Below are 18,167 nucleotides of genomic sequence, written 5' to 3'. Positions count from 1 at the left end.
ACCTGTCTAAGTTGACCGCTGTTTTCAGGCAAAGAATTAGATCTATTTCATATAATTCAACCTCTATAAGTTGACCACCTGTTTAAGTTGACCACTAAAGTAGTGCACCGCAGGTAGTCAACTTACACAGGTTTCACTATATATACAGGTTAAGGAAACCTCATTTTGCATCTATGACTACCCCTGACCCTGACTGTTTTCTATCAATAATTGCATGAAGTATAAGGAATGCTGCATCTATCCTGGGTACAGCAATTCCCCCTAATTACCACTAGAATTACGGCGATCTTTTCATACCTAGAAATATGGTGAGGGTCATTTTGACCCCGGAGAAGAAATTTGCATGGTTATATAATGTTAAATATCTGTAAAAATTAGTTTAGAAGAAACATATTTATAATAAATGCAGTTAATTTAAAGAATACAGAGATTTTCAGGATACATAATGAAATATTTTAAAAAAGTTTTAATTGCTCATCAAAAAACTAGCGCAGTTTCAGTAGCATTTCAGAAGCTAGCTGCTAATATTTCCTTTTCTGTACAAAAACTTATAAATGCTTCAAGTTCTTAAAATGATATGTTCTAAGAGACATTTTTGAGTTTCTGCCCTGTTTCAGCTTTAGTAAATGTATTTGCAGTTCTGTTTTTCTCAAAAGGGTCAAAATGACACCAGCCTGCACTTTTATTTGTAGCCCTTTAGTTTGGTTTTAAAAGAATTACAATTTTCTTGAAAACTTTTTATTATTGCACAGCACAATGATTTAGGAAAAGTCAAGGAAGGATTGAGCGTTTTATGAAAATACAGAGGATTAGTTAGCAAAAAAAAGTTTGATTGGGGTCAAAATGACCCCTCCCGTAATTCTAGTGTTAAATCTAATTTTTAAACTATAAGAGGTTTAGATTATTTTTAAATTTTTTAACTCAGAATAAAGTTGAATGCAAACAGGCTGAAGCATTGATGATACAACTTACTTTACTAAAAATATTCTTCGAGAAATGACCATCATGAGTTTGATTTAATTTTTTACACAATGTTTTCTAAGTTTTGTATTTTTTAAATGTGTTTTTCAGCTTTGTCATAACAGTTTGTGGTGTGAGAGAATTTTTTTTTTACCACGTTGGGAAGGGGTGGAGTCAAAACTTTCCATCACATCGGTTCCAGTTATGTTCAATTGCTACAGCATTCAAGTGTCTATCTGCTCCTTTTTTCTTGCATTTAAGGGGTTTTAAGAGTTTTCTGTAAAAGGTTATCCCTTCATTTTTAGGAAAATACAATGAAATATCATGTACCACAAAAATTCTTGGAATAGAATCAGTGTGGCACTAAAAACAACCAAGGAATTGGCACAAAAGTGACCTAATGTGCGATTTTGGCATTTAAGACCAGACCGCATATCCAATAAAACCTAATTCCTTTTCAATGAATCGGGACTTTAAAAAAATGATTTCATGCACAGGCGACCTTATATCTAGGTCTGACTGTATTTTGTTTGCTTGAAGTTTTGGTTGTTTTTAATAATCAATGATTTCTGTTACAGCTATTCCATTAGCAGAGCCCAAATCTCCACCAGAAATATATTTTTTTGATGTCATCCGCCAGTGCAATGCAATTTATCATTTGTTTGAAAAGCAGTTTGCTGACACAGTTGTTCCTCTTGTCATGTAAGACAGTAACTGAATTTTCTCTAATATTTCAACCTTTATTTTTTTTCTGAAAAGATTTCTAAATGTTTAGGGATCAGTGCACTATTTGGCATGCATGAAAGATGTGATTTTTTCCCCTGGTTTATCTTGATTGCCGTTTTATCAAATATGTAATAAATGTTTCAGGGTGACACTTTTGTATTAAAGGGGCATAAAGAGGCGAGTGCATGATTTATCCTAATTGTTGTGATGAGTAGGAGTCCATAACACTTAATTATCTACAATCAATTTGTATCTTAAGATACATTTTTGAGTGTGATGAAAATCTAGAGGGATCTAAAATGCCTAGAACATATTTTAGTAAAAACTCATGTGTAGGAGCTAATGCTTACCCTCCATCAGTGGTATAAATGTTACTTAACCAAAATAATTTTTTTAGTTCAATTTTAGCAGTGTGCTCTTCATTATTGACCTAGCTCTTTTCCTGCCCTCCCCTCCTCCTTCCTGACCATTGCTGAGCATTATATTTTATTACTTTTTACTTGAAGGCTGATCTTCTGCTCACTTTTGATCTTTAACAGGTGAAAAAAAGTTCAGGGTCTCATTTACTTAGCTACTAATTTTATATTTGGAAAAATAGAGGATTTCAGATAAAATATTTGAGAAAAACAGGCAGAAATGTGTCATAAATTAATCAAGATTGCTGGGAAAAATTTTATTAAAAAAAGAAGAAAAAGAAAAGAAACACATGTAGTTTTTCGAAATACACATGTTCTGAGATAGACAGGTTTGACTGTTTTCAAAAAACGTAACGAATCTGGTGTTCGGCGCTTCATACATTTTTCATACAATCAATCTTTTACTGTAAGTCTTTAGTTAATGGCCATGCAACATGAAATTTTTCAGAATGTGTCAGTATTCATTTCTTTAGTTTTAGTTAAAATGGCTTTAATAAAATAGGTAAAATGTCCAATCAGTATTCAATTCTTTAGTGTTCGTGAAAATGATTGGAGTAAAATAGAGATAATGACCAAGCTTTAATTGTTTATTACGAGTTTTTCTTATGAACATTTTTTGAAAGTTTTGGCCCACATAAGTTGACCCTTTAGCAAGGGTTGACCCTTTAGCGAACACAAGGTGCACTTTGATTTTTGGAACCTGTTTTCAACATATTAGAGGCATTTAGCACATTTCATGCAGCAACCCAGAGCTCCTTTGGGAAATAGGGAGGTTTGTTTTACTGATGTGTATTTGTATTACTTTCTCTCTCATTTCACTTATCCCATTTTATCTTCCCTAAACTGGGACTTGGATAGTATACTGGTACTGTTTTGAGCTGGTGGTGAGTCAGATAAAAAAGTTAGATTCAGATTACCCCTTTCCTTCTTTTGTAACCAACAGCATATTTTTTTTGCTTTGTGCTTGGCATGTTGACAGGATTTTCTATCAACTCATATAATATAAAATTTCTGAAATTAAACTTTAGTCAAAATTTAGTGTTTGTTCCTCCTGAATCTTTTCATATGAGGCAGTGAGAAGCAAAGGGATGTAAGTGGACATTTTCAAGTTGTGAGTAAAACATGTATAAAGATTACTTCCTAGGTAGGCTCCCATTGATCTTTTTTTCTAAATCATGCTGTACCGCAACACCTACCAGGGCTACTAGTACTATCTCTTGCCCCAAGACAGAGGGGAGGTTCACCTACCATTTGTAATGGTTATCTTCATTTTTTAAATTTTGCCACTTAAATCCCTTTGTTTCTCACCGCTTCATATGTACTTTCCAAATTCTTAACCTTCATGAAACTAATTCTGCTGTACCCCTGTTACATGTGTGCGTAATTTTGTAACTAAGTTGAGACCTGTAGGAAAGTACATTTTAAGAAAAGAATTTAAATGTTTCTGCACTTATGTTTAAATGTTCATGGTGAATATTTTTTACTGATATGATATTAAATAGCGATTTAATATGATTTTTAGTTCAACACCAAAGCATGGAGATTGTCTACAAAAGAAAAAACGTACTGTTGAAGAAATGGAAGGAAAGCTTCATACAGGACTTGAAAGGTAAATGTTCCCTTACATAGGCAATAGGTGTAATGGCATTCATTTTCATTACACAGCAAAGCATATTTGTAAAAACCCAAATGATGGGTTTGTTCACCGCTCAATGTCATGACGATGCAGTGGTGCTTTATCAAATATTGTACAAAAGGGTCTTTCAGCGTGGATTTAACTGAGGTGTTTTGGAGTAATCAAAAGGCAGTGTGCTTTCACCCACATGGATGGTGCCATTTTGATTAACAATGTTTCTAGCGGTGATGCAAAACTGAAAGATTTTTCACTTCTGGCCAGATGAAACTTATATAATTGGACTTACATAATAAGTTTGTTTCGGCTAAATGGATCAATTACAGAATTTGTACCAGGCTATGAGCTTTAAAAATTAAAATCTTTAGACTAAAAACAAAAACTAAACAAAAAATGTATGACTAAATTAAAGAATATATAAAGTTGTTTTTTGTCTTATATCCCTTAAAACATGTCTACTCACCCTCAAAAATGTAAAAAAAAATACTTGCATTGAATTTTGGGGATAGACAATTTTATTTTAAGGTGATTCCGTATAGATTAAAAGTAAAAATCTGTGTATCTTGTTAAAAATTTGTAATTTCTGATTTTTTCAAGCATGAATTTACTTTTATACATTAAAATGAGCTGATGTGTGCATCACATGACTTCCTTTTACTTCAATTTAATGTCATTTTCCCATTATTTTTTAAATGACTCGGCAGTTTACTCTCTAAATGTCACCAACAGTGGGAAAATTAAAAACAGATTTTTAAAAAAAAAATCACCAAATTTGTCGCCAAGTTCGAGACAAAACTTGGTGACCAAAAGACTGGCGATATATCACCAAGTGTCCGCCAAATTATAACACTACTCGAGCTTACATCAAAATTAACAATGATTTCGACCCAAAAAGGGGCAAAAGACCCCTTTAGAAACTCCTGAATGCAGCCGATATGGGAGGTGCACAACTAGACCCCACTAGGAATCTACATACTAAATTTCAACTTTCTAGGACATACTGTTCTTGAGTTACGCGACGTACATACGCACATCCGCACATACGTACATACAAACGTCACAAGAAAACTCGTTGTAATTAACTCAGGAATCATCAAAATTTATATTTCGAGTGTCTATACGTTCTTAGAGCTCTACATTCATTCCAGGGCGAACAAAATGGAAATTAAGGTCGATTTTTGAGCGAAAAATGTTTTGCAAATACAATACTTCCTTTTTAGTAAAAGGAAGTAAAAAGGTATTTTATCTCAGAAAGAAAAATGTTCTCATTTGCATATTGCTACTAATGACCTTTAAATATCTTTTTTGTTATTTTCTTTGCAATTTTAAATTGGTTTAGTATTTTTCAGCTGTGCACATGCAAGTTTAGAGTGATAAAAAATATATTTAAATTAAATCATGGCTTACATTTCCAATTTTCTTTGAAACGACATATTTACTTTAATTTCAAAATAAATGCAGAATGTTTCTTAAATTGTAAAATAAAAATTAAGGATGTGTTTGTGTTGATCATATTTTAAATGACAAAGGCTGTAGAATTACTCAAATGTTGTCAAATCTGTTTTAGGTTAGTTTTCTTGTAATTATTCTATGAATGCTCCATAATATATTAAATCAATTTTATCATCAATTTAAAAAATTTACCTACAAAATATTTTTATATTTTTTCTTATAGGTGCATTACTTCAGTTTTAGGATGGGTGAAATTTCTACTGCAGTCTGAGCAAAAGAAAACAGATTTTAAACCTGAAACAGAAATGGCTACTTTTGATGCTGACAAGTCCACTACTGTAAATATTTTTAATTTATTTATTTGTACACATTTATGTTTTCTTAAGATTGGAAATGTGTACAATTATTTAAACACTTTAGCTTAGATATAACGGGCAATAATCTAATGCTTTGATATGCAGTGTGTTTCTATGAGATATACAGGGTGTTCCGTTTTAACATGCAAGACCTTTATTTTTGCAACCGTTTGTCCTAGATGTATACTTCCAGTTGCAAAATCAGATGCAGAGTTAAGATATTGAAAGTTTGAAGTAAAAATAAAAATAAGTCAAAAATACAAAATTTATCTATATATATAAAAATGAATGTTTGTCTGTATGTCATCCATGAACTCAAAAACTACCCGGCAGATTTGGCTGAAACTTTCACGTTTGTTATTTTTGGTACTGGGAATGTTTATAGACCAGTTCGAAAAAAATCCGATCGATAGTTACTTTTTTATTCCAATTTAAGTCACAATCCATTGGATAAATACGAATAAAATTATCGGCTGCAGAAATTAATTCGCGTGAAAGATCTCATTGATAACAAGTTAGCTGTTGCCATTTTTCTTGAGTTTGAACAAATAAATTCTTTCTTTATTGTTTTATGGCTTTTCATGCAACGGGGGATTTAAAACTTTTTCTATTTGTTATTTTTAGCGATTGATTGATCTTGCAAACTGTGTGAGTACAAAATTTGAGTATAGTCACGGCTTCACTTGATACCTGGACCGATTATTATGAAAATTGCTATATATATGTATTTTTCCACGGAGAAGGTGCATAATATGCTCATTGAAGCCACTCGCCACCAGGTGGCACTGCAGAGTAGCAACTTCTGCCCCGTTCAACTGATTGTCATGAAAATCAGTATAATGATGTATTTTTTTGTTGGCGTAGCAATGCGTGTCGGGTACAGCTAGTCTTTTTATACAGATCCCGGGTCCCCTAACTTATATTTAGGGGAATAATAGCCATTGAAAAAGAATTCCAACACAAAATGTTTGAAATTAGTATGACTAATATTCACTGAAATATGAAACGCAGTGTTTTGTGACTTACACCACTTTTCACTCGTTGTCAAATACACCTTTTGTGTGAAAATATAGCGGTTAACAAGTGTTTAAAATTATATGTGTGCATAGAGTGTGGTTTTTCAAATTGTTTGAGGTTTTGTAGTGAGTTTATGTGTATCACGACATAACATTTGCATTTATTTTTGAATAGCAATGAAAAATATAAATATCTTGTTTATCTTTCTTTGACGACGTGTCATTCTCCTGAAAGGGTGATAAGTTTGTATCCCATCTTCTGTATGGTTCCTCAAAACTTTGAACTGGAACATATCCTTGAGTTTTGATCGCAGGAATGTCAAGTTTTTTAGGTCATTAATAGTTTCAATGGAGATTATTTCTCTAAACATTAGTTAGGGGATCTAGGGCCTTTATAAAAAGTTAAATTTGTATTTTTTGAGTCATTTTTATTTTTTCTTCAAACTTTCAATGTCTTAACTCTGCATCTGATTTTGAACATTTTTACAATAGGAAGTATGCATCTAGGACCAACGGTTGCGAAAATGGAGGTTTTTGCAGGTTCGAACAGAAAACCCTGTATGTTATTTACCATCCTAATTAGTAAGACTCCTGTATTGATCATACACTAGCTGTAAACGCAGGGCTGTGCTCATGCTGTATGGTTAAAAAAAAGGTCTTTGAGCATATGTAAATTCCTTTTCCCATTCTGAAAAAAATAATAAATAAATAATATATATATATATATATATATATATATCATTGCCTCAGAGCAACAGTAAGATATCTTAGTGTTATTTCTGGTATTAGATGTCTTAGTGTAGTTCAGAGGCGGCGATATATAGTGTGAACCCTACACTACTTCCTTTTACTCCCACATATTTTTTGGTCATGAAAATGTTTTCAATAGCACTGCTTACAATTAGTGATGTGCCGGATCGTTAACAAAGTAGATCCGCGGATACGGATACGGACCCAGATCATTAGTGTCAAGATCGGTGGATACAGATACGGATCTCAAAATTTTTTAACCCAAATTAACTACCCAAGTGTAAAATTTGCTACAGAAAGTATTCCCATTAGGGTAACGGCACTTTTTCTTCAAAAAATGTCATCTATGGCGAAAATATAAACAAGACTCAATTATTTACTCTTTAAATCTCCGTTAAAATTGAGGTGGAATTGGAAGGAATGGGTCAGCGCTACATTAATGCTTAGATAGAATATGAAAAATTATTTCTAGATAGACTGGCAGATGTAGGGTACAGGAGCAAGAGTGTAAAGCTGCTTCTGGACAGGCTAGAAATAATTTTTCGCATTTTATTTCAATGTAAATGCAGCGTTGACCCATTCCACCCAACTTACCCCGACCAACGAAATAACAGAGTCGGGAACACCTTTACAACTAGTAAATAGATAATTTAATTTCACTTTTTTTGAAGGATGCCGAGAAAAACCAAAATGAAGAATTACAAAAACCCCAGGTCAATAACAAAAATTAATCTTAAATTTAAAATTAAAAAAAAAAACATTCCTCAGAGAGCCGACCTCATATTAAGATGAATTTTGCGGGTCAGAATACATATTGTTAACAAATGTGAACCAACAGGAGATAGAAATTTTAAATCATCGAGCTTTTACTCTTTATCTTCCGACTATGAAATCACTACCAATCACGCATATAAAGGCTTATAATAGCATTAAAATTTACTTAACAAGATTATAGCTCCTACTTTTTATAACTTGGAAGTTCCAAATAAATACCAAACACAGAAAACTTCCTTCTTTCAATTAGAGCCAATATTTTCAACCTACAGGTAAGTTTTTACTATCATAATTGTAAAAAACATGGTCAATTTTTAATTAATATCTCCGATAGTTAAAGTTCTACAAAAACGAGGTCAAGCTAAGAACACTTTTGATCAAGTCACCTTTGATCGAAAAAATAACTATCAAAATCGGTTCATCTGTTTAGAAGCTACGATGCCACAAATAGACACACAGATGCACTTTTAAAACTTATTACCCCTTCCTTTTTGCGATGGGGGGGTAAATTGTCTTCGGAAATCGGGACTTATAATTTAGACAGAGAATAAAACCTAATTAAAACGGAATTTAAGAGTCTTTAATTCAAATATTTAAGAATTTTTAGAATAGAAAAGATCCTTTTAAGATCCGCCAAAAAAGTAACCGATACGGATAGGGATACAGATCCTTATTTTCCCTCGGATATCTGCGGATATAAGCACCTATTGTTTGGCAGATAAATGAAATAAATTGATAGTAACTTTTGAATTTATTAATGCATCTAATTTTTCATGGTAAAAAATAAAAATAATTAACATTAATGATCTTTATTTTATTTCTCACTCACATTTGCAGTGTTTGCTTTAAGACATTTTAGTGTTTTTTAACATCAAATGGAAATATTTTAAGAATACTGTTTATTCAAGTAACATTTGATAAAAGTTGATAACTAAGAAAGTTAAGTTATATTTATGGAATATAACTTAACAGTTGAAAAACGAAGCAGGAACCTTTTTTTAAAAAGAAATATAATAAGTGTCACCCTGGATATATGGAAGTAACCAACAGCAACTTAACTGGCGAACTAACCGGAAAAGGTTCACCATCCCTGATCTAGTACTTCTTTCTGTTAAAGAAAAATGTCGTGGGAAGTTAAAATATAACGCACAAAACCGGTGGTTCGTGAACCCCTGAGGTTCACAAGAGGTTTTCAGGGCGTTAGCGAAATTTTTTTTGTAATGGCAGAGTTTTAGCCTGCCTGTTTCTGATGAAGCTTCATGTTCAAGCGGTTTCAAGCAAATTTTGCTCCTTGTTTATTTATTTGTCTCTCGCACATCCGATATTCTTATCATGAAAATATTTGCATACTTCCTGACATATTTTACATTTAAGCTATGTTAGTCTGTCATTGCAAAGCACTTCCATTGAGAATAATAGCTTTGAAGCCATTGAGAATAATAGCTTTGAAGCCATGCTGAAAAAGCTCAACAAATGAATACGTCTTCAGATGAAATAATTTGAAAGCTTTCGTTTCCTCATAGGCTTTGAATCGGAAAGATTGATTAAACTTGATGAAAACATTACATAGAGCATATGCGAGCTTCTAAAATATTTTGATATTTAGTTCCTTTACCATTAATTTGAGTCTGAGAAAGAGCTATCGCTCTGCTCTTGTGTTGAGTCAAAAATGCATGGAAGTGAGATCATGCTGTTGTTTGTTGCTATAATTTTCACACTACATATTCCACAATTTACTTCAAGCTTTATTGTCGAAAAAGGGAAAGAATAGCAAGCTACCCAAAAACACCACATGAAGTATCAAATATTAATTACTATAAAAAAAATTTCATGGTCTTATAAAAAGTTTTGCAGTGTGAAATTTACGCAGTAAAAAAAAAAAAAAATCAGCAGAATTTAACCCCATGCAATCTTTGTTCTACAAATATCCCATTTTCAAATTTTTAAAAAGTTTATTGAAGCTCAACGCAAAACAATCACTGTGTTTATTTTTTGGTGAATTTGTTTTGCATTCATTTTTAGCGATCATTTTAGTTTGTAGCAATATTTGTAATTCTATGTTTTGCAATTATGTTTTTGCTCTTGTTATAAACTATGGAGCAGCATCAAACTAAAAAATCTCCTAAATTTTATTGTCTATGTGTGTGTGTGTGTGAGCACATTTTTTTTTTTTTGCTTGTTGAAATGAAATGAATGAAAGGGGGCTCAACCAAACCAAGCACTGCGACCAGAGGTCTATTGTACTAGTCCCCATACAGAAGTCTTAAAACAGACCAGTAGCTGAAGCAGAATTCAGCAAACATCTAATAGGAATATCATGAATCTCGCATGGTTCAAGCAAATGATGGCCAAGGTGTTAAAACCTATAGGCAGAAAAGACTTCACAATCACACAGGGTGTGAGTAATAGCTTCCTTCTTAAAGAGGTAACCTCTGCGAATTGAATCATTACTGACACCCATTATAGCAAGGTGCCGCATTAAGGTGTAAAGTCCAGCAAGAAGACCAAAAGCCTTCCAAATACTATTTTTGTTAAGAAGCCTATTGCATTTCTGGCATGTGATCCTCAGAGAGAATCAGGTCTGTCCTCCTTAGAAAGACAAGCTGAATATGTTCAATGTCATCGCGAGATAACCTCTCCGAGCAGCACGGTGCCTCACACCTTATATTGGGTATCCATTTTAGTCACCTTTTACGACACGCATGGACTATGTTGGGACTATTCTGCTCCGGTCACCACACGGAGATTTTTGCTTGTTACTTATTACCTAGTACTCAAGGGGTTCGCCAACTTCTTTCAGAGTTTGGAAGGGGTTCACATAGGGGAAAAGGTCAGAAACGGCTGATCTACATTAACATAATAGTATTTATGGACATTTGGTATACGTACTAAGGAAAAGACTTGACGTGATTTCCAATCAGGTGTTTACACTCAAACTTTAAATGTTACCATGTACATGAAGTATTTTTTTTTCTTCTTTAAGCAGTTTTTGAACGAATTTTTATTTATTTAGGCTTGTAGCTGTGTGGTTAAATTCATAACTGAATGTGTTAGAAAGATCAAAGTTACTCTTGATGGAAAAAATCTAGAAGCAGTTTTAACAGAGCTTGGAACACGACTACATCGTGTGATACTTGACCATTTACAACAGTATCAATACAGTTCAATAGGTTTGTATGTTGTACAAAATAAGTCTAACTTATTCACTTAGATTTAAGCCAATTTTTTAAAAACTTTATAAAGGGGAGCAATAAAACATATTTAGCAGTAAATGAGTGAGTTTGTAGGCATTCATAGTTATAAGTTCATTTATACAAGCATTATTTGATTTCTTTTGATCAGTATTTATCTAAATTATTTTATAGATTATCAATATAATCTATAGATTATATTTTATAGATCTCTTTATTTCAAAAATGTTTAATAAATTTGGAAGTTTGATGTAGCATTACTTTAAAAGAACAGTGAAATATTTGATCATTTTAACATTGTTTTTAGTGTTTGTCATCCTTTTCAAATTTTTTCTTTTTTGTATGTATTTTGAAATTAGCATTTCATTAACTTTAACATACCTTCTTTTGTAACACATTAAAGGAAGAAAAGGAAGCATGATTTACTTTATGTAGAAATAGTCATTGATGCTTCCTAAAATTATTCATTCTCAAAGATTTGATTTAGTTAATTTTCTAGGTGGTGGCCATGTTTTTCTAGAATTTCTGATAGGTGTCATCACCAAAATACCACGTGGACCCATAAAGAGTCAATGTTTTCTCAAAGGGATTTTACCCCCCTTGCTAATCCGCAGAGGGTCTGGAGTCAGGGGCGGCAAATAGGGGTGTCAAGAGGGGGTGATCGCACCCCCAAATTTTTTGAGCAGAATGACAGAAAATGGGTGAATTCAATTTATGTAAGTCGGAAATCAATGTTCATTAAAGGAAATCTCACCGGTTCTCAGCAACTATTTGATGGAACTCGACACATTCTCAGACTAGAAAAAGTGCTTTTCGTTATTTGGATGATGACTTAGAAATTCATGAAGTATTTTCAGCTTTTTCAGAACATAGAAAACTGATAGAGAACCATGGTTAATTTTAACTAAAGAAGACATTGCCTCATATAGGCTAAATATTTCACACTTGTGTGCCCAGTATAACGATGGTTATGTCCAATATGAGAGACTCGTAAAAAGTGGTGTGGCAGCATGGTTTTCACAAGAAAATTCCTTGATATTTTACATTCACTGTTACGCTCATTTTTTAGGTGTATACTAGAGGACTCGACAGACGTTGTTCTGTTCAATTTTGGTAGATTGAAAAGTTGGAAATTTTCAATAAATTATAAAGTGTTTGAACCGTTTTGTTGAAATAAAAAAGTAAATAGAAAATGTTTTAAGATGCGTGGTGTCAGATTGCGTACATTTATTACAGCTCGATTTATCTAGCAGTTGTTTTATCAACTATTTTTCCTCGTGTACTTGAATGAACTTCATATATTGTATGGTTTGTTCCTTCAGTCACACTCAAAAGATAAAAATCATCCTCAAATATTAAGTATAAATAAATAACTACCCATCTAGAAAAAACAGGAAATCCCACTGCAACGTCCCCCATATGAAAAAGAATAAAATAATCGAATGGATATTGTTTAAAAAAAATGATAAACGCAAAAACAATTCCCAGAATAAGCGAAAATCACCCCCCCCCCCCTCCCGATGTAAAATAAACACGTTCTTCAACTAAAGTGACTAAACACTCTTTAAAAAACCAAAAACAATTCTTTGCAATTTAAAATATTTCACCAAATGAATAAGAAATACAATAAACTAAATTAACAGTAGTAAACAAATAATCACGCAACTGTATTGTTATGGCCAATGTCGCCAAGCCACCACCTGTCCCTGTATTCCAGCCGATCAGTGAGCGAAGCGAACTCCGACCGATTAGCGGTCGTCTTTTGTTCGAAAAAGTCATATATTTTCCTAATTTGTACTTTCCTCCAAAGATAAAAATCTTCCACTGCACTGATCTTGTGTGTACGGAACTACCCTGTTGTAATTTATCTGGACGAAAATAAAGTTTTCATCTTCAAATTCCTCCGTCTTTTACTTTAATAATGCACTGATTAGTTTGATAATCCTTAATGTATTCTTGCCATTGGTGCCATAACTCAGATGGATTTGAACCGAGAAACAAATGTTGTTATGTACGGTACTATCTGATCATTTGGTTAGGAAAACCTAAAGCACCGATCCGGACACATGGTTTAACTACTACTAAAAATACGCGTTTTGTGTGAACTTAGTGAAAAAAATCCAATTTCTTCCAGTACTTTACTTTAAAATATATCACTGGATCTAAAATTGTTGCTTCCAAGAAATGAAGGCTTTACTCTTGCTCTCTTTCTACGTTTTAATCTATTCTCAATTGACATATCACAGTAGGAAATTTCATTACAAAAAGCAGAGCTGGCTTTCTTATTTGGCAACAGGTTAAATATTTATTTCAGTTCTCGCTCAACACTAGGTTAAAATAAATATTAATCATTTGGGAGATATAACCATCCAATGTTTAAATAAATAAATTAATTAATTAACAAAAACGTTTCCGATTCGATCCATCGCGCTTCGAAACTATGCTTGCCACAACTTAATTAAACACAAAAAATTAGATCAAAATCGGTCCAGCTGTTTAAAAGCCTTATGGTGACAAACGTCCGCACAGAAGATTTTTATATATTAAGATTTATTTAATGAGTGTTCATCGCTTTCTTCTGCTAGAAACATGTTTCAGCTGCTCAATACATTATAATGCTTTCATAGAAACTTCTTAAAAATGCATGTGATTATTGAATAAAAAAAAGACATATCAACCAAATACCTTTTATGGGACTCTATAATTATGCAATCGCGGAGTGGCACAATATAATCTTCAAGAGTTAAAAGGATAAAAACATTTCTCTACAACTTCTAAGCAGTGATTTGACGACTGGAAGAATTATTGCAAAACAGTTCTTTCAATGGTGAAAAAGCCCATGCCCTTTAGCATGTATTACTTCGTTTGAATTTTTATTCAATTTGTTTGCATCAGGTTTGCATTTTGAAAAATGCTTTACTCTATCAAAATCTATATCTTCAATCCGCTACTCGACTATTCAAACCACAGTTCAATTTACAATTGATCTGTGCACCATACTACCGCAGATATGGTGCACAAGATATAATCTATGGTGAATCATAATATAAATCAAGATATAATCTATGGTGCACAGATCATGGTGCACAAGATATAATCTATGATATAATCTATGGTGAATCATAATATAAATCAAGATATAATCTATGGTGCACAGATATAATCTACAATTGAAACTGAAAATAGATTTTTTATAGATGTATATTTCAATCAATTGTGAAATTTTTCAAAAAAATTCTTCCTATGAGCCAATTTTAAAGAGGCGCAAAAAAAAAGTGACAAAAATCCACATGATGATGTGAATCAAACATTGATTTTTGAATATTTTGTATGAAGTAATAGATTCAGTTTCGAATGAAATAACACAAGATTTGATGATAATTATTTTTCTGTATGGTGGCTGGGATTATGATTATTTGGATTGGATTTTGAAAACGAAAAATTAAATGTTTTAACTGTGAGTAAAATTTTAGCATGAGGCAAGAAAAATTACAAGCAATATACCGACAGAATGGTTTTCACATTCAGAGACTTCAGTTTCGTCCTTGTTATGGACTCATCATATAGTCAATAATGAATAACAGAGCGGGAGGCAGATGATATCTCATTGAAGCTGAGAGCACCGACATGACTAGATTATTCAATGGTGAAAAGTTTAAGCCCATCACAGTTTTTGAAGTAGCCTGGGTGGTTTTGAAGAGTAAGATATAAAAAGTGTTTTCATACATAACTTTGTGTTACTTCAATTATTTTTTAACTATTACAATCATCTTAGCTAGTAGAGAAAGATTTTTTTATGTCTCAGGAGGTTAGAGAAAGATTTTCGAAGCACAAAGGGGAAAAAAAAGTTTTAATGCCTTTTCCAAAAGGTATAAAAACTTTTGTAGCGAGACGTTTTGTATGATGACTTTTTAGTCAATGAGTGAAATTTTAGTCATTGTTTCTAAAAACTAATTTTATTCATACTAAACCGATTTTATGACAACTTCAGGTTAGCTAATGTGTGTTTGGTTTCGCTTTGGGGTTATACATATTTAAGAAACTCGACCCCCCAAATGAAATAGTGAAATGCCGCCCCTGTGTGGAGTATTCTTCTGCTTCATTAGTGACGCGTGACATTGAACGACAGTGCACCTGGGCATCAACGCTAGTTCAAAAGAATATCTTTTGAATCCAGTTTCCAGCCTAGTTGCAACTTACCATGTGCTATTTCAACTAGATTTCAAAAAAGGGGAAATACGAAGCCTTTTTGAAAGCATAAGGATGTTTTGATTTTCTTCTAAATTAGAATGCGGATCTCCTAGACAATAAGACAAGGAAACAAATATTTTGATGTAATATTTTAATGATCTAATTATCTGTATATGTATGTTTTGAGAGCGACTATTACTTGTCTGTTAGGTCTTATTTTTATGATATAACTGGCTTTTTTTCTTTAATATATTTAATTAGACTTAAAGTATGGCTGAAATTATTTTAAAAAAAAACTAACTTCTCTGAGAAACCTTTCACAGTTGATAAAAAGCCAATCTGCAAGAGTTATGTTTGAAAAACCAAATAAACGTTTTTTTTTTAAATTGCACTTGGAAACCTTCCTAGTGTTTGACTTTCAGGGATTTTTCTTCTCATAGTCTCCTTGAAAATTTCAGTGCCTGAAAGGCATAAAAATGTATTTGCTCAAAAGACGTTAATAATACACACTGTGAACTGATTAGTTAATTTGAACAAATCCCAAATTAATATTAGATTTAATTGAAAAACGCTTATTTTCGCTGACTCCTTAACCAGGAAATGTTTGTCTCAGTCAGCAGTGTAATTATCAAAGCTCTCCATTGCTGTTTTGTATTGGAAAGAATTCGAAATCATACTCTATTAATTCTCTCACCGATTTTCCACGCTCATATTGCTCAATTTGAATACGCAATTGGAGATTCTTAAAATGATCTCCGAGAGTGTTGTTTGCAACCCAGATTACACCTACACACTGACCAACTAATAAAATAAACATAAGTGACATTTTTACTCCAAAATTATCGGAATTTGTTAAAGGCCAATAAAAATTCTCCTCTTTGAATGAAAAAGTTGCAGATTAGAAACAGAAAGTGAATAAATTTTCCTGAAAAATGGAATAGGCGCATCCACTCGGCGGCCGTTCAGAATTGTTGGGTGGCTGTTGCTAGGGGTGTTTTTAGTTCAAATCCGTGCCGCAAAAAACTGACCGTTGAGACAGGTGGCCGCTCAGAGAGGTTTCACTGTATTGTGGGTACATTCTTATATTAGATGCTCTGAAAAAAGCATTCTGTTTTTAGTTTAATTGCTCCAACGCTTTAAAAATTCACTGGTAGGTAGTTAAGAAAGTTAAAACCAGTACTGAAGTTAAGGGGAAATGCGATTCCCCGAAATATTTGGTATTATTTAAAAAATAATGCAAATTTACTAAAAATTGGTTTAAAGCCACCTTTTTCCAAAAAAAAAAAAAAAGAGTCGCTTTTCAAATTAAAGCTGGCTAAATAATATAACTATTTTTGGCTAAACAAAAAGTTATCAACCACAATATTCACCTAATAAAAGATGTGATCCCTCCATCTTTTTCCAACTACCCCACTGGTTAAAACTGTGTTTTGTGTGATTTTTCAAGTTGTGTAATGTTTTATTCTTTACCAAGATGTTTCCAAATGTTAATATTTCTTTTATACTAGGTGCTATGGTTGCTATCTGTGATTTAAATGAATACCGTCGTTGTGTTAGGGAATTTCAAATTCCTCTACTAAACACTTTGTTTGAAACTCTGCATGCATTGTGTAATCTGCTAGTTGTAGAGCCGAGTAATCTGAAGCAGATGTGTACAGTGGACCAGCTAGTAAGTCATATTTGTAATTTTTGCATCTGTTTGCTCATACAATCTCAATTCATCTCATGAGCTCAGTTCATAGCTTTTTGTCATTCACTATTTTATTATAGTATAGTTAGCATGACCACCAACACTTATTTTGAGGCTTCCTTGCCCCAAAATCATTTTTTTACGACACCTTCCAATTTTTACCATGTTCAGAAATATATGTATAAAAAAAAGGTTAAAGTCACTGTGTTCTTACATATAAAACAAATAATCTATTTAACAGTTTGAAGCTGTTTAAAAATAAGTAGCAAATGAAGAAAAAACAACCTAGGAGTTTATCAATTGTTGGAAATTTGAGGAACACATTTTTGAAGAACAAACAGAAAAAGCTTTTAAAAAAATAGTCGGTAGTTTGATCTTTTCTACTGAGGTTGTCAATTCCCCAAGATTTTTACTTCTTATGGAATAAAGCCAATTGTTACCTTGAATCCTGAGACAAATTCATGAAAAAAAGCATTAAACAACTACCTCTTCAAATGACAAAAACTCTTTTTGCAACAGATTTTTATTCAATTAATTTGGTGCCAACTTGCTCTCTATTAAGCAGCCACCCCAGATGCCCTCCATCTCGAAACTCATTTTCTTCCTTAAAAAAATATATTATTAGTCTACAATTTAATCTGCACAAAACCATAAAAGCAGTGTGTAAGACTTTATTAGTTGGCCTTATAATGGACCCCATTCTCCATGGAAATCCATACACTATCATATTGGCACTTTTCTTATAAGCTTTGTAAAGAATTTTACAAGAACCTGAGATGTAGGTTAGCTAAGAGTAAAATATTGGAAGCCCAGTGGCTTAGTGGTAGTGCTTTGGGGTTCCACGCTACAGACTGGGGTTCAATTCCATGGTTGGACAAGACTGATTCAGTCTTTTAATCCTTTAGATATGGGTTCAATAATTCTGTGATTGGACACGGCTGATTGCAGTTTTAAACCCTTCAGTGGATCGATAAAATGAGAATTAAGGGTTCTTGGGAACTAAACACTGGGG

General features: G+C 32.8%; 1 protein-coding gene across 1 annotated transcript in view; it reads left to right on the top strand.

The window, feature by feature from the left end:
* Nucleotides 1-18,167, top strand: part of LOC129219739 (exocyst complex component 5-like) — a 64,020-nt gene that overhangs the window by 45,039 nt on the left and 814 nt on the right. Inside the window, exons 12-16 of the mRNA XM_054854028.1 lie at nt 1,539-1,662; nt 3,625-3,711; nt 5,411-5,525; nt 11,097-11,253; nt 16,974-17,134. Coding sequence (XP_054710003.1) covers nt 1,539-1,662; nt 3,625-3,711; nt 5,411-5,525; nt 11,097-11,253; nt 16,974-17,134 — 644 coding nt within the window. The remainder of the gene's footprint in view (nt 1-1,538; nt 1,663-3,624; nt 3,712-5,410; nt 5,526-11,096; nt 11,254-16,973; nt 17,135-18,167) is intronic.

The sequence above is a fragment of the Uloborus diversus genome, chromosome 4, assembly GCF_026930045.1.
Source record: "Uloborus diversus isolate 005 chromosome 4, Udiv.v.3.1, whole genome shotgun sequence".
In the NCBI taxonomy this organism is placed as follows: domain Eukaryota; kingdom Metazoa; phylum Arthropoda; class Arachnida; order Araneae; family Uloboridae; genus Uloborus; species Uloborus diversus.
This window is presented reverse-complemented; position numbering and strand designations above follow the sequence as displayed.